Below are 24,351 nucleotides of genomic sequence, written 5' to 3'. Positions count from 1 at the left end.
TTGTATCTCACGGCTGATGTGTGTGTGTGCATTTTCAAATGCTATGTTTGTTTTTGTGAGTGTTGTGTAAGGGCTGTGGGGTCACACGGTGGAATCCAGTACAGCGCTAGAAATGTGTAAACTTGGGATAAAGGAAGCTAGAAGACAGACGACAGGTCAAGGGCCTCTCTCCGCCCCCTTACCCTCCATCTCCACACTGATTGGCTCCAACTCAGGAGAGCCCTGCCCTCCCCGCCTCCCCTCCTCGGGGTGGGTACCTGTCTCAGGGACACCTTTGACTTTAGGCAGAGCTGGCCCCTGATTGGTTGTGGTGGCGATTGTGGGTGAGGTCTTTCCTGTGGGTTGTATTGGAAGGGGGCAACAAAATAACCAATCAGAGATGTCCATAAGATGCATTTTAAAACAGGAAAACAACAAACGTGAAGAGATAAACAAAATCCTTTTCTGTACAATGTAAGTATCAGTTAAAAAAATACCATTTTGAGCTCCAAATGAAGTCATTATGAATACAATATTAATCATTACCACAGTACAAACAAAGGCAGTTTCTTAAGAAAGTTAAAAAAACACAATATACAGACTGCAGATGTTTTGCTTGGACAGAAAGACTGTTTGTTGAAAGTTTACATTATCACCCCAGGAGAGAATAAAGAACATGACCTTCCTGAGTAATGAGAACATTGTAACACAAATATATCCTCAGGCTCAAACGCACGGTTTATTTGTTAAAGGTGCACTCAGTTGTGTTTTCCTCATTAAAAACATTTCTTTTAAAGAAATAACTAGTAGCTACTTTTGAAACAATGTTAAAAGTCACACGAGGAAGATCCCAGTCATATTAGAGCCCATCCACATGGGCTTTAGCTTTACATACATGTAGCTGTATATGCAAATATTTTGTAATGAATCAGCGTTTCGTCCAGACGGATCCGGCGTTTAGGAAGCCTGAAATCTCTATTTTTTGTAACTGGATCAATCCGAAAACGACACCCTTGCGTTTTTGTCTATATGGTACTATCGTATATTTTATGAAACTATGACGTCATCACCCCACGTCTCGACCCATTCAGACAATTATGCTCCAAGTCTTCTTCTCTGTTTCTAGTGCATCTCTGTGGCAGAATTATAGCGCCACATACTGGTCTGGCATGTATACATTGCTTTGAGTCGGTTTCAGCGTGTACGTGATATTTCTTGAGGTCTGGCTTCGTGTGGATGTGGCCTTAGTGACGCACCAAAAGCTGATTGATTTCACACAGTGGGTCACCTAATGGGAGCAGCCCATTGGTGGAAAGCCAAATACAAATACATTTATTTCTGTAATACCAAGTTTTTATGTGTGTTTGCTTACAGAAAACATGACTGGGTTTATGCAGATTCTATGCTAAAAAGTCTCAGTCCAAGATGATATTAGCTAGCACAACATAAACCAAAAATGACCAAGCGCACCTTGTTCACCAATAGCCATGAACTTCACCAATAGCTGTACCTATAAATAACATTCGTCATAATTTACTAACCCCATGTCATTCCAAACCTGTATGACTTCTGTGGAGCACAAATACCGAAATCTGAAGAATCAGCTTACAAGCTTCAAAAAGATGAAAAGGCATCATAAAAGTGGTTCATATGACATGCATTATATTCCAGGAACAAACCATATTTAAGACTTACAGCACAAAAGAATAAAGTCATAGAGGTTTGGAACCACACGAGGATTAGTAAGTGATGACAGAATATTAATATTTTGTGCGAGTTAAGCTTAACTCTCAAAACTCTTCCTTTTCAAACCAGGCTTTGGTCTGTTGCGCCAACACCTCTAGTTTCATATCCCCCAGTGCATTATAAGACAGTCCTTCGTAGCATTTGATCAGAGGCGAGCAAAAGTTCAGAACTGAAGCTAATCCAACAAAAAGCCAAGTCTAAGCTTCTTTTTGAACACTTTTGCTTCCCTTCATTTCTTCCATCTGTCCTCCGCAAAGTGCTGATCCTAAATCTACTTGCAGACCAGAGACTTTGAGGATATCCATGCGAGACGGATACAGAGATTTTGCTTTCCTCCTTCCTGTCCGATTTTAATTATCAACGACCTTGAAATGTTCCGTACCTGAAAGCCTCCCTGTCCTTGAGCCCGGGCTGCGGTGAAAAGCTCCATTACAGGACTAATGCTTAATGTAGCGGCACACAGCGCTCATCAGCACCAGCCGGTTGCCCGGGCCAAGCGATGAGCCCATCGTCCGCCTCTAAATAAAGGCTGTCAGCCTGCCATCCCAACCACACGGTGCCCGTTTGACGGGGACGCCGAGGGCTGGCACAGGGGAGGCTTTTATTATCGTTCCATTTCCTTTCTATTTAAAGGGTGCCGGAAGAAAAGAGCTGTCGGAAAACAGTGGTGCATTGTGGGAATTTTTGTCTGCCTTTCACAATGGGATGGCTTTATCGCACAGTGGGAAGAGAGAGAGCGAGAGAGTCGAGTTCTGAGGACGTAATGACTCCTCGGGAACGCAGGTAGAGTTCTAATTACTGTGCCACGGTGTCGTGGGATGCTTCGGCTCAGCGTGAGGCGAGAAGAGAAGGACGGTGCGCTGCTGTGTCATTTACAGTGGCTTGAAGACGAGCTCTGGTGCCTTCAGACACAAACTGAATTAATCTGTGGGGAAGCTCATTGAATCCGTGCACCCACTGTGCGCTCTTTCACACCATACGAACCGCACGCGGAAAGACGGCGGCGAGGCGAAACGCCATCCAGCGCCCCGCACGCCCATACTGTCAATTCTTCAACGACAACACTACAGGCTAATGAAATGATGAACACTTGTCTTTTCATTTCCTTTCGATCCTCCGTCCTTCCTTAAAGGGACAGTTCACCTGAAAATTACATTTCTCTCATGATTTACTCGCCCTCTTGTCATTTCAAACCTGTGCGACTTTTTTTTCTCCCGCACAACACAAAAGAAGATACTTTGAAGAATGTCGGTGACCGAACGACGCCAGTACCCATCGACTTCTATTGTATGGACACAAAATCAGTGCAAGTCAAAGGGTACTGACGTTGTTCGTTCTATAAAAATCGTCTTTCGTGTTCTGCAGAAAAAAAGAAAGTCATACAGGTTTGAGTAAATGATGACCAAATTTTCATTTTGGGTGAACTATCACTTTAATCTCCATCCTTTCCAATCTCTCGAATTGACTCTTGATCTTTCTCCCTCTGGCACCATCTCTTTCCTTCTTTTTGACCTCTATCACATCTTTCTCTTTTTACTATGCAAACAACAGACAGTAATCAAATTTAGGAAGTCACCTGAGAATTATTCACGTCTTTTTTATTTATTCAAGTCTTTGTTATTTTAGCTTCATAAGCAGCTGTATTTTAACGGCGCCACTGATTCATTAGTTGGGGATTAAAACCAAGCAGGTGACTAGAAAATGCTATTGTTAACTGAAACTCACCTGTGCTAATAACGCAAAGAGACTAATCCACCAATAATATATTCGAATTTTCTCCATCGTGTTTGTATGAGTGTACTGCGTGTTGTAAAATAGATGCATGCGATGCTCTGACCTCGATCATTCTGTATCCACTGGCACGCTTTAGAAGCACAACCAGACACCACACACACCAGCTGTCAGCTAACGTTAGCGTATGACTGTCTGAAATGTAATTCCTCACACAAAAAAGCAAATCAAACCTGCAACTCGGTCTTTCACCCTCCGACACACACTTCACATGCACGCTCCCTCGCTCTCTCTCCAAAACACGCACATATGCTCCGTCTCTCTTTCATACGCACATGCACGTGCCCTGTCTATCACAACACCCCCCCCCCTCCCTTCCACACACACACTGACATATTATCACACATCCACTCAGTGAGAAAATGAATTTGTCCGATCGTGAATTTCAGTAGTTCCTTCAAAGATCTCGGTCAAAGCTCACTGGCACAGTCCGAGTCGTGTCCTGCAGGCCATTTCTGTGTGCGCTCCAGATCTCCCGCCTGCAGCCTCACTGCCGGTCATTTGTGTAATGCATGTTATTGATTAGGGATGCGCCTCGGTAGAAGTCAATGTAATGGCTGCTCAGAGGTCAGAGCGAGACAGAGTGAAGTTTTATGTGCTCGTGTGAGAGAGAGAAAAGGGAAACTGCCGGATATTAAAATGATATGCTGTTATGTTCACACCAAGACGCTAGCCACAGAATGTGACAATAATAACAGCAATCTGTGCCCATTGTTGGAAAGTAATGGCTGGTCATGATTTTTTGCCTTGAAATGAACACGAATCTGACTATGAATATGGCTGGTCAAGGGTGATTATTTACAAAAAAAGAATGGCAGAACAAAATTAAAACACACGGCAGTCATTTGGTACACTGACCATATGCTGAGTCCACAGCGGGGTTCTGTTTGCGGGTCGTGGCCAAGACATCTACAAAAAAAAGAACATTTGATTAAAGGACCATAATTATAATCGTGTTTATACTGTATTGATTGATTATTAATTAATTTCATTTTCACATTTCTTCAATGACCATTAAGCACATTTCCTCCTTAAAGGGATAGTTCACCCAAAAATGGAAATATTGTCATTTACCCTCTTGTCATTTCAAACCTGTATGACGTACTTTCTTCTGCAGAACACAAAGAAGATATTTTGAAGAATGTTGGTAACCGAACAACGGTGGTACCCATTGACTTCCTTTGGTTTTGTGTCCATACGATAGAAGTGAATGGGTACCGCCGTTGTTGGGTTACCAACATTCTTCAAAATATCTTCTTTGTGTTCTGCAGAAGAAAGTAAGTCATACAGGTTTAAAATGACAAAAAGACACAGAAACAAATGACAGAATTTTCATTTTGGGGTGAATGATCCGTTTAATTCTCATTATTGTAATGTTAAAACAAATCAGAGATGTTATAGTTTTTATTAAAATCATCATATATGACTGCTCAGATTTAGTACAACAAATACATTTATTATACATTACGTACTTACAATACATAAACACTTATTTATTTTTACATTGCACATATAATAATGGGAGAGGATGCTCAACTGTCTCATTTTCTTTATGCAAAAACATTTTATTTTTATTATAGGGTGACATACGACCCAGAACAGTAGAGAAGCTGTTCGGTAACAAGAATCAGGAATGTGCAGAGCTGTAATAACGGTGTGGATGGGTTATGACCTCTGAGAGCGAGTCGGCTCGGACTGTCTGGAACTCACCATGACAGCTGTCTGGGTTTTGAAGATATCCACTCTCGACATACTGTTCAAATCCAGACCTGTGACAGAGACAGAAGCAGAGAGGACAGAAGACAGATGAGTAAGAGAGGGAGTGAGAAAGAACAAGCGAGTGACAATCATTCTTTTGTGCACGTCTCCTTGAATGATCCTTCTAATTAGTTCTGCTGTCATCGGCTTGTTGTTGCCTCTCTGATCAACTGTAAATGGAAATAACACGTTACAATCTGCTAGAAGGGCACGCGTCTTCTATACCATGACAACCATGTTTATTATGAATAATTTATATACAGTAGTGGCCAAAAGAATTGTACGGAGAGCATATTTGTACAATATTCGCTTTTAACACTCCTCGGGTTTGATTAAAACATCAAAATATGGTGTATTTTTATTTTTTACAACAGTAAACTTAAGGTATTTATAGGACAACACTATTTGACAAAAAGGCAAACCACAGTGTGTTTTAGGGAATCTAGGTATAATTTATAGGAAGATCACAGGAAATAAAAAAGATACTGTATTGACTATAATTTTCACAGTTGTTAATATATTTATATTCCATGTGTTGTTTTTTTAGCCAATTTTTCTTCTTAAAGTGTTCTCCAAGCAAAATCAAACTGAAACACACATGCAACATTTTTAAAACACCTTGAATAATACATTTGAATAAAAAGTGAAGATAATTCCAAGGTTGGACATCACTTTAGGACATTACAGAGCATGTTCATGTATGATGCAATTTATATTTTAAATATTTATAATTTTATTCGAAATCTTTTTTTTATTCTGCTTTAGGCACGTTAGTATTTTCACCCCAATAAATGGTTTTAAGTCACTTATTTCCATCTTTTGCTGTAGCGTGTCAGTGGGAAATATCAGTTTACATTTCCAAACATTCATTTTGCCACTATTCGTTATAAGAAGTTGTTAGACTTGTTATGCATACAAAAATCTTCCTGGAGCAATACAAATAACACACACACATATATATATATATAATTTAGCATTTTCTTTAAAAGATGCAACGATTTGCAGCTCTTTTGGAAACATTTCACTTCTTTGTTGAAGTACTCCGCATGTGTTTTGTAAGTGCATAATGTTGCTTTGCTAAGCGTACTGTACTGTATTAAACAAATTACAGATTTCATTTATATGTAAATTCATGATTTAGCGTTGATAAAAAGGTACTTGAGATTTACTGATCGTACAGCGGGGGTACACATGACAACAAAGGTTGGGAAACACTGAAATAATGTGTAATGCGTAAGTGAGATTTTTGAAAAGAGCTACAAGGACGTTTACTCCAAATGCAATAAATATTAATGTCTCCTTTTCAAATGAAAGAGACTTTCTGTAAAAGGAAATTACTGTTTGAGCAAAACAGTCCATTAAAAGCAAATTCAAGCAAATACGCTTAGTAAGATGTAGCCGAGTCATGCTGCCTAACAGCGTAACCACGGCGACACGTCGCTCACCGACCGCAATGTTCTGCTGCTCTCTGCATCACAGAAACGAGGGTGTCACTGTTGCTCACTGCTGAGCACCTGAGTGACATCTCACACCCAGTCCTACAACACGTTCTGCCGCTTTTCGCTTTCTCTCAGTGTTACCATGGAGACGTGTTTAGATCAGGGAATGTGGTCTAATGGAGCGCGCATTTCTGTACCTGAACGTCCAAAACCATCATTCTCAAAGCGCTAAGATCGCTGCAAGCCTCGTTTCGTACAACAGTGATTCCCAACCAGTGTATCACGGATTAGTTTACCCACCCTTGTGTTGTTCCAAATCTGTACAAATATTGGAACAACAAATTTGAAGAAAAAACCTTTTACCCTTTTTTTCAGCACAATGAAAGTGAATTAGGACATTGTGCCAGTAACTAATAATCGGACTAAAATTTTGTTTCGTGTTCCACAGAAGAGAAAAGTAATATGAGATTGTACTAACAATAACATTAGTTTTCATGCTGGGTAAACTTTACTTATAAGACAAAAATAACTTATAATCATGATAGTTTCTTCAAGTGTGTATTGTGTGCAAGTTTAGTAAATTTATGTTGGTGATGGTGATGAGCGGGTCGTCTCATAATCCGCGGGCCCCGCGGGTCGGGTAAAGAAATTGTCACTTTATTTGCGGGGCGGGTCATTAAAAACAAAATAAAACCCCCATGTATGTTAGGGGCAATTCCCTATAGCCTATATGAAATATTTGGGAATATATTTTTTCATATTTTATTAGGTTCTTTGAGAAGGTTACAATACGTAAGCCTACGTAGCAATGTTACTTGCGTGACGTCCCCAAACCTTTGGCTTCACGTCACAAAAGCGCCACAACAACAAAACAAATTTAGGTCGTAAATTTACATCATTAAGTTAAGATGCTAAATCTAAAGTTTGAGACCGGTTCTCAGAAATAGTTGCGGTATCGGCTACGTGAAGTGCAACTTGTGTGAAAAAATATACAAACACGAGAGCCACAAAACGGGCACTTCCAGCATGTCAAGACATATTTTTGGTGAGGGGGTCTAAGAAAAAGGACGACGCGTCTCAAAATATTACCGCCGCGAGTAATATTTAGTCGAGGTATTCATAGTTCTATACAGATGAATACAAACTCTGTTGAAATGTTTATCATTATCCTATCTTGTTATTACTATGACCATGCTGGTCATGCATGGTTCACAAGCGTATGTTGTTGTCAGTTTACAGGGCGATGTAATCTAATCGCGCATCACTAGTTGGTGAGTCTCTGTGACTCTACATTCTAACTAGAGTTGAAAGGAACACATTTCTGGTTAAGTGTCGCTCGAGGTCTACTTATGCTTCGAGCTGTGGGGTCCATCAGGCAAAAACCACAGGTAAACACTGTTCTGAAACACTAAACGTTCTAGCTATGGCTAAGTCAATTCAATCTAAGTCCATTTAGACAATCCGAGAGGACTCGAGATGTTTGGCTCAACTGTGGAGCAAAGGGTACAACGGTGACTTCTTTGAAATAAAACATGCACGTTCACACACACACATAACTTATCATATAATGACACCACATTTCAGCCCTGCCGAGACACCTGCTTCTCTCTTGCCTCGCCCTGCCCTGCATATTCAATCTATCTGCGAATCAGCCCTCTCTACCTGACATGATTTAGAGTCCTTATTTCCATTAACCCGAGTGGAGAGAGAGCAAGAAAGAGGGTGTGTGTGAGAGAGAGAGACAGAGAGATGACTTCATCTCATACTGAAGGATAAATGGAAGGACAAGATAAAAAAGTCTCTGGCATAAAGTGGTAAATTGGGATCTCGCGGGTGCATAATATCTGAACATCAATATGGCTCTTAGACGCATGCTTTTCATTATACCTGAATTGGCCAACACACACACATTAGCACAAATACTCTCTCTCTCTCTCTCTCTCTCTCTCTCTCATCCTGTGGAGATTAAATTGCCCCTGGGAGTGAGTGAATGGGGAAAAAGGGAACACAGAAAGGAAAATCTCCCACCAGATAATAAAGAGATTTTTTTCCTATTCTCCAACCCTGCTTTGCACAGCGCACGGTGCAAGTTGCATAACTGTTCTAAAAATGAGAAAGTCAAACTATTACCAAAGTACATCTATTGGCCTCTTTTCTCTCATGTCACCTTCACTGTCTAGCAGCATTTCATTAGAAGCTGATTAGCATTTAAACACACTGTGTGCTCTGCTGCTGTTGTTCGCCTGCAAACCTATTGTGCCTCGTCTTGTTACCTGTTCGGACACCATCCAGTCTTGACTTTTCATTAACGGCAAAATATCTGTTCCACATTGCTGCCGTCAAGCTCAAAGGAAGGTACAGCCTGACCAGCACGTAAAGCAACCAATCACATTTGTTTTATTATATGAAGCAACGTGTGCACAATGACTCCTGGAAATCATTGACTACCATAGTAGGAAAAATGACAATGGTAGTCAAAAGTGCCTCGGAACTGTTTGCTTTCCTACATTCTTCAAAATATCTTCTTTTGTGTTCAACAGAACAAAGAAATGTATAAAGCAACCGTTTCATTTTTATTTTGGGGTGAACTGTTCCTTTAATGCTGATATCTGCTGGCATGCTTCACTAGTAAGTGTCCTGTTGCTTCTGGTTTTTATGAGAAAAAAAAACCAAGCTTCAGGCCAAGATTCTACATCTCTTCATAATAATTACGATGCACTATATGATTATAGAACACTTCATAGCATCTGACAGCAAAAGATGCACGACTATGGCATAAGATTTGCCTTGGAAGCAAATAATTGAACATTGGAGAAAAACCAAAGCTCTTCTGGGACAATGATAAGTACCCTCCCCGAGTTCCGTCTATTTCGTTTGCCGTGCTTTGGAAATTTGATGTATACATTAAATAACGTTCATGAGTTCAAGAAGAAGAAAAAAACGTAACATCTCTGTTAAAACAACCCATACTCACAGCTAGACATAAGGACCACATGCTGCCTCAAATATTGGGTTTATGGCCAAAGTTGTGGGTAGAACGTAAAACCATTTAACACTGTGACCAGGACACAGAAAAACAATATAAAAGGACCAAGCCATGAAAATACAATTTAGAGGCCGTCATTAACCCTGTGATGAATGGGGTCCACTACGGTGGATGGATCTTTATAAGACGTGATTCTAACGATTGTGGAGTGATGTTACACCCTTACCCATAATTCTATATGGCTGCTTTCTTTAAATGCCATGCTGTTTTAGATTTATGACAACGTAAATTCAACATGACTTCAAAAGTGGTGATGTACCAGATACCATTATATTCTATTGCAAAGGACAGGTCTGTGATTATGTAAATAGAAAAGAGACTGTACAGTAGGTAAGGACATCTTACACTATGTACCTTTTCATTTAAATTTATGCAAGAAATCATGCTCTGCAACATACAGCCGCGCAAAAAATTAAGAGACCATACCAATTTTTCATTCTAGATGTAATGTGGCCATTCCAGTTCAGTGTTCAGTGAAAGACTGACAGCATGACAAGACACATGAAAACTGTGATAAAAATCAAGGTTATCACATCAAAAAATTATTTTTGCACTTTTCCTAAATACATGTACAAATATTACTGTAAGTCAGAACTTGTTTTCTTTGCCGTATTTGAGGTCTGAAAAATACAGAGCATCTTTTCTGTTATTTTGACCCGTTTCTCCAGTTTTCATTTTCTGCAAATCAATGCAAATAAAAATAATATTTTTTTGGAAATTTGGGAGAAATATTGTTAGTAGTTCACAGAATGAAACAAAAATGATCATTTATAACCTTAACACAAACCTATAAATAGTCAATTCAGAAAAACGTTTTTTTTTTTAAATATTAAAATGGTCTCTTAATTTTTCTGTGGCTGTATTAATAAAAAATATGCAGAAATATATATTCTGTGCTATAAAAGTCTATATATCGATAAACAAAAACAGGCTTTAAGGGACAGTGTTTGTGCAGCGCAGACAATAAGCGCAGACATGTACTTACACAAATATTTGTAAATGTTAATGTGCCATTTGTAACAGTTTTTGAGTCTCGTAAACAAGCCCTTGTGCTTGTCTTTTAAATAAGGTTTATCTTTGACAAATATCTGCAGATCGGTCCAAAGCAGCAGATGTAAATTAAGAACAGACGGTGCGGTGCGAATGTGTGTGTGTGACAGTGATGTCATTAACAACAGAGTAAATGGGTTTTTTAAGCAGAATTTATTGTAAAACTTTTATAAGAGGACGTAACTAATTTACTTCATAATTCTAAATGAAGTCACGTTAAAACTGCTCTGACAAGATGACTATATACAGTATGAACATACAGTAAAATTATTTTTAGGTTATCTATGAAGTCATTCAGGCCATTGTGAAGAATGTCTGCTAGAATTCTGTAACTGTGCTTGGTAATAAATTCTCAAGACGTTTTATGGCCATCTGATGTTTCCCAGATGTTTTTAAGATGTTTAGAGTAACTCGAGAGACCTTTAAACAGTGATGCGTCCTATAAGAACACAGACTGTACATAGGCGACTACAGCTCTGTAGTCTTTTCACAGTAATGAATTGTAAAGTGTGCTATAGGATGTTTACTATGGCAAGACTAATAGAAGGTTGCGTGATGCAGTTTAACTTACTTTAGCCCAGGCGCCACGGTGGCACAATTCCCCGCACTCAGCCAGATGCAGTAAGGGTCTCGCGAGGACAAACAGCTCCTAAAACGCACACACACAGAGTTAACTCGTACCACATGTGCTGGAAACATTTTGTGTGTTTTTCTAACTCACTGTCTCTCTACCCAAACTCCCCCCTCCCCTATTTCCCCTTCCTTTCCCCCTCGGAGTATATGTCACATGCTGGAAGGGACAGCCAGACACGCAATCTCCATAACAAAGCATTAATGCCTCTCGCTGGTCAGACTCGGTGAGATTGAGGGAAAAATACAGAGAAAAAGAGTGCGACTTACTGCTGTGGTGCCAGGTGTGTGTGTGTGTATTTGTGCGGCATGATTGACAGGTGTGTTATGTTTGCCAGAGGCCAACTGAGATTCATATGGCTAAGCTGGCAAGTCACCCAGAGAAACAGAAAGAATAGAGACAGACAGACAGACAGAGAGAGAGACAGAAAGAGAAGTTAAGATAGAAAAAGGGAGAGAGACAGGTAAAATAGGAGTGAAAGGGTGAGGTCTCTTGCTATTTCCTGCTGTTGTTTTCCTTGTCACACATTAGTTTCCTTTGCTGGAAAACCACTGTCAACCAATTCAAATTCTTTAATATCTGGCCCAGATCAGATCTTGTTTCATGCATGTTATCCTTATTCTCTATTGGTCTTCGGATGCCAAAAACCTGCCTCCTTTTTGCCCCGAACGAGTGCACTTGCCAACACTGGACCTCTTGAGCAAACCACTCTGCACTTCAATGACCTTCACTACATATGTATGTGCGCTCGCACACTAGCTATTGAGGATATGTGTCAATCACAGATGAAATAAAAAAATTCTTAAATTATATTTTTGCCATGTTTTCTAGTAAAACTAAATAATTTTTAAAACTTCAACCTGTGTGATTTCCTTTCTTACACAGAAGACAAAATAAGATATTTTGAAGAAAGTTCAAAGAAAGTTCGAACAGCGATTAACTTATATTGCATGGACACAAAACCAATGCAAGTGACGGTAGGGCCGGTAAACAACATTCTTCAAAATATCATCGAAGAACGAAAGTCATACAGGTTTGAAATGACAAGAGAATGAATAAATGACGACAGAATTTTCATTTTTGGGTCAACTATCACTTTAAGTAAACTGCATAAGATATGGAGGCAGACTAGAAAATGCTCCACATTTTTAGTAGAAAACGAGACAAAAAATTGCATTAAGACTAAACGGAACAAACTCTTTGATGAAAACAAACTTTAGTTCTTTTTTTAAATAAATAAAAGTGTTTCAATGTAAACAAACCAGCCAGCGCTCACTAGACATAAAAACAATCCGGAGAGAGATGACAGGAAAAAAAGGGATGTTTTCACACAAACATCCCCAGAGATTATCAGGCAAGCCTGTCCTCAGAGGCTGAGGCTGTATGAGCGAACAGATTGGTAAAAAGTTAAGACACGGCTGGATCCGACATCACTGAGCAGGCAGGATTGTTTTTGGACAGGAATCTGGACTGAAATCCCCTGATAGGATTTGGTGATCTTTTAAAAAGGAAACACAGTCTATCAGCTTGCTCATAATACAGCCGCTGTAAAAAAAAAGAATTGTTCGCTGCTGGCCCGTGGCCAATCAGATGGCTCTAATTTGCGTGCGAGTACCGAATGCTGGCTAGCATGTGATGGAAACACGTCTACATCCACGGCAGCCCATCTCAGCGTCATTTGTGTGCAAGCTGAATACTGAAGCTTTTGTGCCCTCTAAAATGCATCTGTGTTGAAATGTGAATGCATTTGCGAATGCATGTCTTTGGAAACACACACCGGTTTTTGTGCACTTATTGTATGGAGATCTTTATACATAATAGATCAAAAGCATCATGCAGGACTTTTAGAAGACTCGTACACGACTGAAATAAACTTTCTTCTTAGTACTGAGCTGGTGCACTGCATTGTCAATGAGGCTATTTCCAGTAAATCTTTAATACATGTTTGAAACTTCTCTTTTGTCTTTGCCTTTTTAAATGTCCTGCATACTTCGTGCGAGATCTGATACATGACTAATGTGGAGAAATCTGGGTTCGAGGAGCATCTACATAATCACTCACTTTTTGCAGACACCATAATCAGAACAGCGACTGAGAGGAACGCGGATTACGCAGTTTGAAAAGGCCACAAAGAGGGCGTGATGGTCCTTATCCAACTCCAATCCCAGAATCCTCCGGTCCTCACCTTGCACATTACACCTAGGGTTGAAATAGGAATTTGAGTAGATATTAGTTATTTAGTTATTATAATGCAAAATGTGTCACATATAGTGAGGAGCTTCACAAATCGAGTTCAAGTCATTGATACTCATGTACAAAATGACCACTGGCTCTGCACTTATACCTCCAATCCCTCTTAATAGACCCTGCGGTGCACAAAGAGCGTTCATTCTTCCTTTAATTCACATTCACTATTCCTTGCTGGAGAAGTTATATTCCAAACTCAGATCAGCATCACTTAAAATAAAAAAACAGCTAAAAATCTTTTGTGTGAAGAACACTTGGGAAAATGTTGAATGTGCACATTTTTAAAGGGATAGTTTACGCAAAAATGAACGTTCTGTCATGAATTACTCACTCTCTAGTTGCTCCAAACCTGTATACATTTCTTTGTTTGATTGAACAAAGAGAAAGATATTTGGACAAATGCTTGTAACCAAACAGTTCTTGGACCCCATTGACTACCATAGTAGGAAAAATTACAATGGAGTCAAAAGTGCCCCAGAACTGTCACATTCTTCAAAATATCTTCTTTTGTGTTCGACAGAATAAAACAATTATAAAGTAATTTTTCCTACTATGGTCAATGGGGTCCAACAACTGTTTGGTTAAAAGTAGGGCTGTCAACGTTAACGCGTTAACGCATGCGATTAATTTTTTCAAATTAACGCGTGAGAAAATATTTATCGCAATTAACGCAGCATCGGTTTGTTTTGTCTAGCGTTACATTATGTAATCACGCTCTTATTCGTCTACAGGCTTTTAAACCACTTAAGCGCGATTTTAAACAGTTGCTTTGAGGCGTTCAATGAAGATAGACAGCTTCTAAACTGTGGGACGCGGCAAAACGCAACGAGAGGTCCAGTCTGGTGTGTACAGTAACGGCTGCGTTGGTGAATCTCTGTCAGACAGCGCATCCGTGTTAAGTTCTCTTTCGTGCTTGAATGGATAAAACCACACAAGATTATGTCAGAAAGCCCGTTTTGTCTAGCATTTTCTTAAGCACAGACTTCAAAGTGTAAAATAAAATCTTAAATGAATGCAAAGAGTTGTGAAAATGGGAGTGCGGTGACGGTCAGATCTGCGTACTGAGACAGCTCTTAAAGGGGCCACGCTCTTAAACGTGCTGCTGTGACTCCTGTCACTAATGTTAATCAAAGAACAAAATAAAAGAGGAAATCAATGTGATTTTATAGCTTTAATGAGAATTCTTCTGCATTTTATTTATAATTTAGCATTAAAGACTGTAATGTGTCCTTCAATTTCCTACATGAGTTCTCAATTATACTGTTGAATGGCTATAATTAATGTTAAAATAATCAATTTAATAGAGACATCAGTTACAATACTAATATCAAAATGTTAGCTTTCATAAAATGATGCTGTTAAAGAAATATGTTGTTTCTACATCAATTTGAAGATTAAATGTGAAATTATTAAAATGTAAAAGTATATTTTAAAATATAATTGTTGTGTGCGATTAATCGTGATTAATCACAGAAAAATGTGTGATTAATCAGATTAATTTTTGTAATCGATTGACAGCACTAGTTAAAAGCATTCTTCCAAACATCTTTCTCTGTGTTCATCAGAACAAAGAAATGTATACAGATTAGGAACAACTCGAAGGTGAGTAAATGATGAGAGAATTTTTTATTTTGGGTGACCTATCCCTTTAATATTAAATCTAAATAAATGACAACTACTTGTACTTTTTTCTCCCTTCTCACGGGTATGTCTCTTACCATTGTTAAAACGCATCATAGCATCATAGTACTGCTTTCTATGATAAATCACTTTTTGGTTTTCCTCACTTTTGGAATTAGCTTTGGTTAAAAGCATCTCCTAAATGTGAAAATGTACCGCTGTCGTAGAGCCCTAATAAAATCATCCATTCCAATTTCATGTTTTTACTACACGTTACATTTTCAGCATAGCAATTTGAATAAACTGAAAAATTACCATAATCAAAATTCTAACAATCCAAATTAACATATCAAATTTAATGGGTGTGGAACATGGTTTTAGCAGAATATTAAGGGCTGAATAATTAGTTTGAAGAATAACACGCCAGTCATTCTGAAATGCCAAAGCGAGTCACCAACACAATTGGCTACAATTACTACTCATGCCCGCGTTCCCAGACATAAGGGATTCGCCGCTGATTGTAAGCAAACATAAGGTTTGTGAAAGCGTCTGGACTGTGTGCTCTAACTGCAAGTAATTCATTGTATTGAACAAAAGAGCCACATTGACTTCCTCAGTGGCGACAACTTCCATTGATATTTTGTGCCCAGAAAGTTGTCCGATCTATCTTTCGATGGGCCTCGTGCAAAAACACTGCTCCAATTCCGATTTTTTTAAATATCGCCAAAAATAAAATCACTACTTGGATGGACATTATTCACATTAATAACAATCTGCTTTATATTCTTTAAACCTCCTTCTACCATCCTAATTTCCTAATTTGAGTGTTATTGGGGAAACAAAGTCAAACAGGTTTGAGACAATATGAGGGTGCGTAAATGATGACATCATCTTAACTAAATTCTGGGTGAACTGTTCCTTTAAAGGAGGATGGGGGTCTCTTACTCTAATGGAAGACCAAAGAAATCGCATTAAAAAAAGAAATGTAATATCTGTCCCACTTGGATGAGTCATTCCCATTAAGCTGATTGAAGAAGGTCAAACCTTAAGCATGAATGACCGGCATCTTCCTCAGTATCTGTAATAATCCAACTTTAATCCCCTGTGCCATGTAAATGTCTTTCTTAAGGCTAACGGGCCCATGGGTGGGGTTTCGGGGGAAAGAATGAGCAATTCTCACTCTCTTCACACAAGATGGAGACGAGCTCACGTTTTGTTGTGGAACTTGTGAGTCTCAGCTGGAGTTGAGGTTGGTTGTCAGATACACAGCCAGAACACAAACACGGGTGAGATCCCAGGAGTTCAATTAAAGCTCCACACCTAAAACCCACCCCATTTACAGCAGAAGAGATTCTGCTGTCCTAATCTAGCACCTCAGCTGACATTAAGTCTAGGGTTGTCTTTGTGTACATGTTTATATTTGCCCGAGACCTGTCGATGGGGGTGAAGTGTTTGAGAAAAGAACTGATGAACAGTGAGGATGTGTTATCGTTTTGTACGTGTGAAATGAGACCCTTCCTGTAAAAGACGCAACAAAAGTGGCAAACAATCGAAATAAAACTCCTTATCTGTTGCTTTGTACAGTATGTATATTTTTTTCAATAGTCATGCTAGTTAACTCTCAAAAGTCACTTTAAAGGGATAGTTTACCCAAGACGAAAATTCTTGCATCATTTACTCACCCTCATGTCAATTCATGTTACAAAAGAAGATATTTTCAAGACTGTTGGTAACCAAACAAGGCACACCGCTGACTTCTATTGTACGGACACAAAACCGCTAAGGCATTTCTCAAAATATCTTCTTTTGCAAAAGAAAGAGTCATATACAGGTTTTGAATGGCATGAGGGTGAATAGATGATGACAGAACATCTCTCTAAGGCAAGTCAGTCCACCTGGCGGCCATCTTAGTCCAACATCTGTGCAGCTATTGTTTATGAAGGTAAAGAGTATACAAGCTTCTTTCTTTAAAAAAAATCAACAATGCCATTATGGTATCACAAACTTAGCTTCTTCAGCTGAAATCACAGTAAAAACAACTACAGTTTTGTCTGGTTCACCTAATGCACATGCATATCCTGGAGTAAACAAAGCCGACCGCAAAGGCTATTTAAATGGCTTTCAAAACTACTGCTGTCGTATTGAGCGTTACGATTTCTACCATTATTCTACTGAACAGCTCATCACCTCTTAAAAACAATTCTACATCCCACAGCGGCATATTAAACATCAAACACCATTTTTACTCTTACTACAGACATGCAAAACCACTTTGTTATTGCATCTGCACACGGCACATTGTCTGAAAGAAGTATATGTTCACTATTAAACTCACTTGCTCGGGTTGTACACATCTACGTCCTCCAAGACCTGGGTGCTATATGTGGAGTTTGGGTGTGTGCTGGCAAGAATCTTCAAAACTCGCCCATTCTCCGAGCCCAGAAACAGAACCGTGTAGTTTTTATAAGGACCAGCTGCCGTGTCCACTGCGATCTGGGTCAGCTTAAACCTAGATAAAGAACAAGAGCTTTTTAGTAAACAAAACAAATCGCAACTATAAATGTTTATTTATCTTTCAGCATTGATGACTGTTGCCATCGCTCTGGAGAGAGACGCAGATGTTAAGGAAACAGCTGGAGATGGGAAAAATATATATGCAAGAAATAAAGACGGGAATGGGAGAGAGGGGGTATAGAAGTGATAGGGAGAGAGGCAGAAAGGGTTAAATGAGCAGATGACCTTCTACTGGAACATGCATACTTGTGTGTTTGTGTACTTGTGTGCATACCTGCTTGTGGTTCGTGTGAAGCATGGTCGGTTGTTGACGGACGGTACGGCCTCGTCCATTAGTGGGTATGACTTAATAAATGTAAGAGTCTCATCTGGGAAATTTGTTGAGGACTTGTAACCAGCAGCAGGGCCATCACCAGCACAGGATCCTGGTCTAGAGAGAGAGAGCGAGAAGAGAGTTTGTACTTATTGTCTTTTGTTATATGTTCAATGCTTTGGCAATATTGTAAGAACACGCAATCATGCCAATAAAGTACCTTGAAATTGAAAATTGAGAGAGAGAGAGAGAGATGACAAGTATGTTAATGGGATAGTTCATCCAAAAATAAAAATGATTTCATCATTTATTCACCCTCATGTCATTTAAAACCTGCATAGGATTCTTTCTTCGGTGGAACACAACAAAAGTGATTTTTGAGAAATGTCCCAATGGTTTTGTATCCATAAGATAAGTCAATGGGGGCCAATGATGTTTGGTTAACTACGTTCTTCAAAATATCTTTTGTGTTCTGCTGAAGTATAAAAGTCATACAGGTTTGGAATGACATGAGGCTGAACTATCCCTTTAAGAGAGGTATGTCATATATATACTGTATATATTCCAGGAAATTCTGGAAACACTTCTTAAACTCACTGACCTCACTCATTTCATCATAATGCCATGCTACAAGAGTTGCGACTGACTTTAATCTCTCAGCTGCTCCCGACAAGAGAGCATAATCTTTTTTCACACTGTTCTGGCAACACAAATGTATAGTTTGTCGTGCCAAAAAAGCACAGAAAAGAAGAAAGCATTTCAAGCAGAGAGAATCAGAATAAAGAGAGCACTAGATGAGAATTCTAACTTAGCTGTCTATAAAGGGACTTCAAAATAATCAAGATAACCGCACACGCATACAATTAACGAGAGCCATTCCAACCATCTGCCACTATTAAATTAAAGCTGTTGCAATTCTCTCCTGGGTCCATTAGTCCAAACAAACTGCTCTGTAACTCCAGAGACCAGGTCCAAGCAGAGCAAGAAGACAAGGAAGTCTATCATTTGGATACTTGTGTGTGTGTTGATTTGTTTTGTCTGTTGTCTTTTGTGTGATCTTCCCACCTTGGTTTAGGCACCATCTCATCAGGAACTGGCGTCCAGGCCGACTCGCTGTTTCGCTGCTCTTTAAATTTCCCGTTAAACACTTTTTCGATGTCGTCCATGTAGAACGCACACACAGCAGAACCAGTGATGCTGAGGAGAGAGAAAAAGCTTGTGGGACAAATCGAACTGATCTAAACACACTTTATTTAACTTCAACAAACAAACCATTCCTAAAAAACGGCTGTATATTAAAAACAGACCAAATGGGTTGGATGTAGGTGTATATTTGTAAGAAACAGAATGAAACAAATGAGTTCGTCCATATTTCACGGCATGGTGGGACGTCATACCTGTTGGCTTGAGTGGTAAAGACCCCCAGCACAGCAGGTCTGTGATTAATCTGCATGACGTTGGTTAACGACTGAAGAACATCGAAGTAAAAGAAGGAATCGCCTGGAACTGAACAGTTCAATCGGGCCTTCAAAAAAGACGTCCAGTAGCGCTCTAGAACTCGCGGAGAACCGCCGTTATCGTTCTTGCACACGCGTGCGACTCTGGAGAACACCACCTAGCAGTAAAAATGGAGAAAAAGAGGGACGGTTAGATGAAAGGATGTAGGTGATGAAAGTACTACAGAGCATGACATTTTGGAGAATTTCTCCTTCACTTCAATTCGGTTTGATTGATTTGGAAAAAGTATTCAATATTTAAAAATCCCAGAGTTCTAGTTTGGGAGAAATGTGTTGGTCTGACCTTGCCAAGGGTGGTGTACTCTACTGCGATCTCACTGAGGAAGAAGTACACGTAGTTTCCATACTCGATAGCATGCAGGAAATGAGGCTCTAAATAAACACAAACGCAGAAAATGAAATTCTACATTTTCTTTTTTTAATGAATAATCAAAACACAACCCTGACAGGTGTCAGAACCGGGTCACGTGACTCACCCCGTAGCCATTTCGAGTCGTATTTGACTGTGCGCAGGACAGGACTGCTCTCTCCCAAACTTCGATAAATCACTGCATCACTCGCCAGAAAATCCGTCATCGTAGCAGAATAAAAGTCACCGCCTGGGAAGTGAGAAATGAGTATTGATAAAACAGCAACAACATCAAAGCCATAAGCCCAGTTCAGTTCAGCGTGTATATAGAAGAAAAAAAGAGCATGGGGTGTTCTCATCTCCCTGTTGTCCTTTTTGAATCTCTATGCGTCTGTGATCACTGCTGTCTCGCTGCCAGTTTCTGCGCTTTGTAAAATGTCATTCGAACACACTAGTGAGATTATAAGAGATTTCGTGTCTGCCTCCGCAGGCGGCTGGTGCTCCGACAACTCACCGGCGAACAGGCCAACGTTGGATTGGCGTGATTCGAAAGGGCAGCGGGCCTGACCGACCACCTCCTCTCCGTCATGCTCCAGTGACGACATCTGACCAAAAAGAGAAATAAAAAATGAAACATCAAATATAGTTAAACCCATACATTCTCCACACATCTCAGACGTAGCCGAATTCATCTGAAAGCGATCGGATGCTCCAGTTATTCTCCCTCAGTCTCTGTAAACTACAGGGCAGTGAAAGTGCCGGTGAGCTTCAACAGGTCCAGGAGGTGCTAATCCGGTGCGGATGACACACAGCGTGACCCTGAATACCAGAATGCCCACAGGACCCTCACAGCAGTAACGCGCCGCTAAATGTGTGTCCGTGTGTAATCCGGCAGTCTTTGTGAGGGCTTGAGGTGTGAATATCTTTGTGGACTCGCACGCATGCATGCGAGTGCCACCCAACAGAGGCAGTTTTCCTGTTAAAACCACAGGTGTTTAGCTGCAGCACTGCCTATGACTAACAAGAGAAGTTGGCACACAGTTCACACCTCCAGTTCCCAAAGAGGAACAAAACAAAGCAACCATGAAACACGCACCACCCACCGGTCCGCCGAAATACTTCTGCAACACCGGAGACAAGCTCGCAGAAAACCTTCAGCAAGCACTCAGCAAACAAACACTAAACAACATTCGAAACATCTGATATTTTTAACAAATATTTAAAGGGGATTTTCGTATTAAATAAAACATAATAGAGTTAGGTACTGTAACACTGTTACTTGACATCATACATAACAGACATAGTTTACTTATAGAAGTCTAGTGTGTTCAGACCAAACGCGACTTGTGCGAATAAATCGCGCTATTCGCGCCTATTTGGACGCTTGAACATTTTGGGTTTACTCGCTTCATTCGCACGTGAAATTCACAACAGACGCAAGCTCGAAAAAATAAAATGGCGAGCATAGTTTTGTATAACTGTAAGTTTCATTTTCACTTTCAACAACTTCTGATTGCATTTCTAGCGAGAAATTTGTATTGTAGTTTTTAAATATGTGATTAGTTATTGCAAAGACGCTCTCTGTTTATAATTCAAATAGACTTCAGTTGCGCTGCTTATCTGTTTCTCTGGGCTGCCTTCGTGCACAGACGCTGCACATCACTACTAGAGCAAGCTCCTGATTGGTTAACGCGGCGCGAATCTTTGCCAAAGTTCAGATTTTTCAACTCGCGCGAATCACGGGTCAAACGCCCGAAATGCTCAATTCGCACTGCCTCGTTCGCGCGAATCGCGTCGCAAGTAGGTCTATCGCGTCTTTGCATTGACTTAACATGCAAATCACTCGCGCTTAACGCTTCATTCGCGTTTGGTCTGAACACACTATTAAAGGGATACTCCACCCAAAAAAGAAAAATTTGTCATGAATTTCTCACCCTCTAGTTGTTCCAAACAACTCTAGTTGTGTATACATTTATTTGTTCAGTTTAACACAAAGAAATATATTTCTTGTAAGCTACTGACATTTCTGGGGCACGACTGACTACCATAGTAAAAAAAAATGTAATGGTAGTGAGTATGTGGGTATGTCTGTCTTCTGTGTTTTCAACTTTTTCTTGTTTTTGCAGGTACAACTTTAATTATTTTGCTTATAGTCAATATGTCTCATGTACAGCTGCTTTGTAACAATGAAAATTGTAAAAAGCGCTATATAAATAAAGTTGAGTTGAGTTGAGTAGTCAAAGGTGCTCTAGCGCTTGCTTTTCTAAATTCCTCGAAATATCTTCTTTCATGTTAAAAAAACAAGAATCTTTCCTATGGTAGTCAATGGTGCCCCAGAAATGTCAGTTGCTAACATTCTACCAAACATCTTTCTTTGTGTTCAATCGAACAAAGACATTTATACAGGTTTGGGACAACTTGAGGGTGAGTAAATCATGACAGAATGCTCATTTTTGGTAAAGAGTCAGAAAAGGGCACAGTGATCATAAGAAACTAAACCCCGACTTTTTTGGTGCAAGACTTACTAGACATATGAATCGAGGGAAAAAATGAATGCTACAAAAGCCTAGATTACGGCAAATGTTTATAGCTTTTAGTCCTACAGTAAAAGTCTCCATTTACAACCTCTCTTTGCAGTTTTTCACAAAGCTCTCCGCGGCTAATGTGTAAGCTCTGGAGCTGTGGGTTGAGAGTAAAGGAATGCGTGAGAAGTTGAGACAGAGGAGCTAAGTGACATGATTTGCACGTTGTGACATATCTTCCCTCACCAGGGCTCTAACAGACCGGCCTTCTCCTCAGAGAGATGCAAAAACGAGACGGTGAGCGAGACAGAAAGAGAGAGAGCTAGGGAAGGAAGATGCCGTCAGTGTAAGGTGCATAAATCAGGATCTCTAAAGAGCCTCAAACTGAAAAGTTGAGAGCTGAGCCTCATCTGCGAGTTAAGCCTCCCTGCTGGCTGGCCTGCGAAGTTTAGTCAGATTTACACGCTCACCGTCGCACAGAAACATGTAGGCGCACACATCATTAAACCATGAAGTTCTGCTAATTCTGATGACAATCCATCATACATAGGACAGTCTTTGTCAAAGCGCATACTGTAGCGCTTAAAGTGAATCTAGAAATGTTTAAAACACATACACACCAATATTGAAAGCAAACCACTGACCAACACACATTTAAGAGGATAAAAAATCTGTCATGTCATTCAAAACCTGCTCTTTTATGAAAGACAAAAGATGATATTTAAAACAAAATGTGTCCTTACAATCTTGTGTCCATTTAATGAAAGTCACTGGAGGCCAGTGATCTTTGTTCACTAACGTTCTTTAAAATATCTTCTTTTGTGTTCTGCAGGAGAACGTCATACAGGTTTGGAATGACATGCGAACGACTACACAATCCAGCAATTTTCTTTTTCGGGTGAACTATTCCTTTAACTTCTTGCAAAACTCTTCTCTAAAATGCTTGTTTTTGAGTGACAGGGGAGGTCCAAATGTCATTTAATGGACCTAATTAATTCAAACGCCAACACATTTAGGGTAAATGCGTGTGCGTTCAGACAGGTTACCAGATTAAAGAGCAGCTTTGAATATCTACTCGGTTGTACAGAGTGACGTTTATTTTGTGTGCGTGCACGCATGAATCTGTTCGTGTGACATGTAAAGGTTTAACATACCTTGTAGTTGCGACAGGTGGGATCGAACGCGTTGGTTCCACACGCAAAGAGGGTTTCGTCATTACGTGGCACCAGCACTTTGATGTAGTTGTAACACTCATCCTGTGAGAGGCAGAGCATTGGCTTTTAGTCACTCTTGCATCGCACGCTGACACAGATACTGAATCATCTTCAAGTCATTTTTAACACGCACACGCAAGATTACCATCATCTCTATTCTGTTAGAGATGCAGGATGCACTGCAACAGTTTTTGAAACAGACAACATTATAATATTATAGGCTGCTTGTTGTCCAAAAATAGACCACTACAGAAAGTTGTTATAGTATTTGCCATTTTCTTAAATTGAATCCAATGTTCATTGCGATTGGAAGTATATTAGGGCGGCACAATATATAGAAATATTGCAATACCGTGAATGTGTATATCTCATATAACACTGGTTTGGAAAAATGAAATGCCTTTAATATTTAAGTTACATCAAAGTTTTAGGTCAATCCAGATAGCAGAGAGACTGGCATGCCATGCACTGTGCCCGTGTGAAGATGAGCAACAATCAGAAATAATGTGAAATAATATAATTTTTAGTTAATTAAATAATAATTATAATAATATAATTATTTAGAAAGTTATCTCATATCACATTTTTATATTTATCAATATTGTGTAAGCGTGT

At 39.6% G+C, this 24,351-nt stretch overlaps 1 protein-coding gene across 4 annotated transcripts in view; it reads right to left on the bottom strand.

Annotated features, from left to right (window-relative positions):
- sema6e (sema domain, transmembrane domain (TM), and cytoplasmic domain, (semaphorin) 6E) overlaps positions 1-24,351 on the bottom strand; it is a 119,352-nt gene that overhangs the window by 12,085 nt on the left and 82,916 nt on the right. For 2 of the 4 annotated variants that reach the window (XM_057339721.1, XM_057339722.1), the window contains 13 exons: positions 23,677-23,778; positions 20,515-20,605; positions 20,128-20,250; positions 19,935-20,023; positions 19,532-19,749; positions 19,200-19,331; positions 18,096-18,251; positions 17,643-17,816; positions 13,502-13,639; positions 11,381-11,458; positions 5,227-5,285; positions 4,375-4,425; positions 183-335 (listed from right to left, as the gene is read on the bottom strand). In XM_057339721.1, the coding sequence (XP_057195704.1) occupies positions 183-335; positions 4,375-4,425; positions 5,227-5,285; positions 11,381-11,458; positions 13,502-13,639; positions 17,643-17,816; positions 18,096-18,251; positions 19,200-19,331; positions 19,532-19,749; positions 19,935-20,023; positions 20,128-20,250; positions 20,515-20,605; positions 23,677-23,778 (1,564 nt within the window). The remainder of the gene's footprint in view (positions 1-182; positions 336-4,374; positions 4,426-5,226; positions 5,286-11,380; positions 11,459-13,501; positions 13,640-17,642; positions 17,817-18,095; positions 18,252-19,199; positions 19,332-19,531; positions 19,750-19,934; positions 20,024-20,127; positions 20,251-20,514; positions 20,606-23,676; positions 23,779-24,351) is intronic. The other 2 variants (XM_057339723.1, XM_057339725.1) reach the window with 2 other exon arrangements.

Source organism: Triplophysa rosa, linkage group LG8, assembly GCF_024868665.1.
Source record: "Triplophysa rosa linkage group LG8, Trosa_1v2, whole genome shotgun sequence".
Taxonomy (NCBI): domain Eukaryota; kingdom Metazoa; phylum Chordata; class Actinopteri; order Cypriniformes; family Nemacheilidae; genus Triplophysa; species Triplophysa rosa.
The sequence above is the reverse complement of the archived record's forward strand: the minus strand, read 5'-3'. Positions and strand labels throughout refer to the sequence as shown.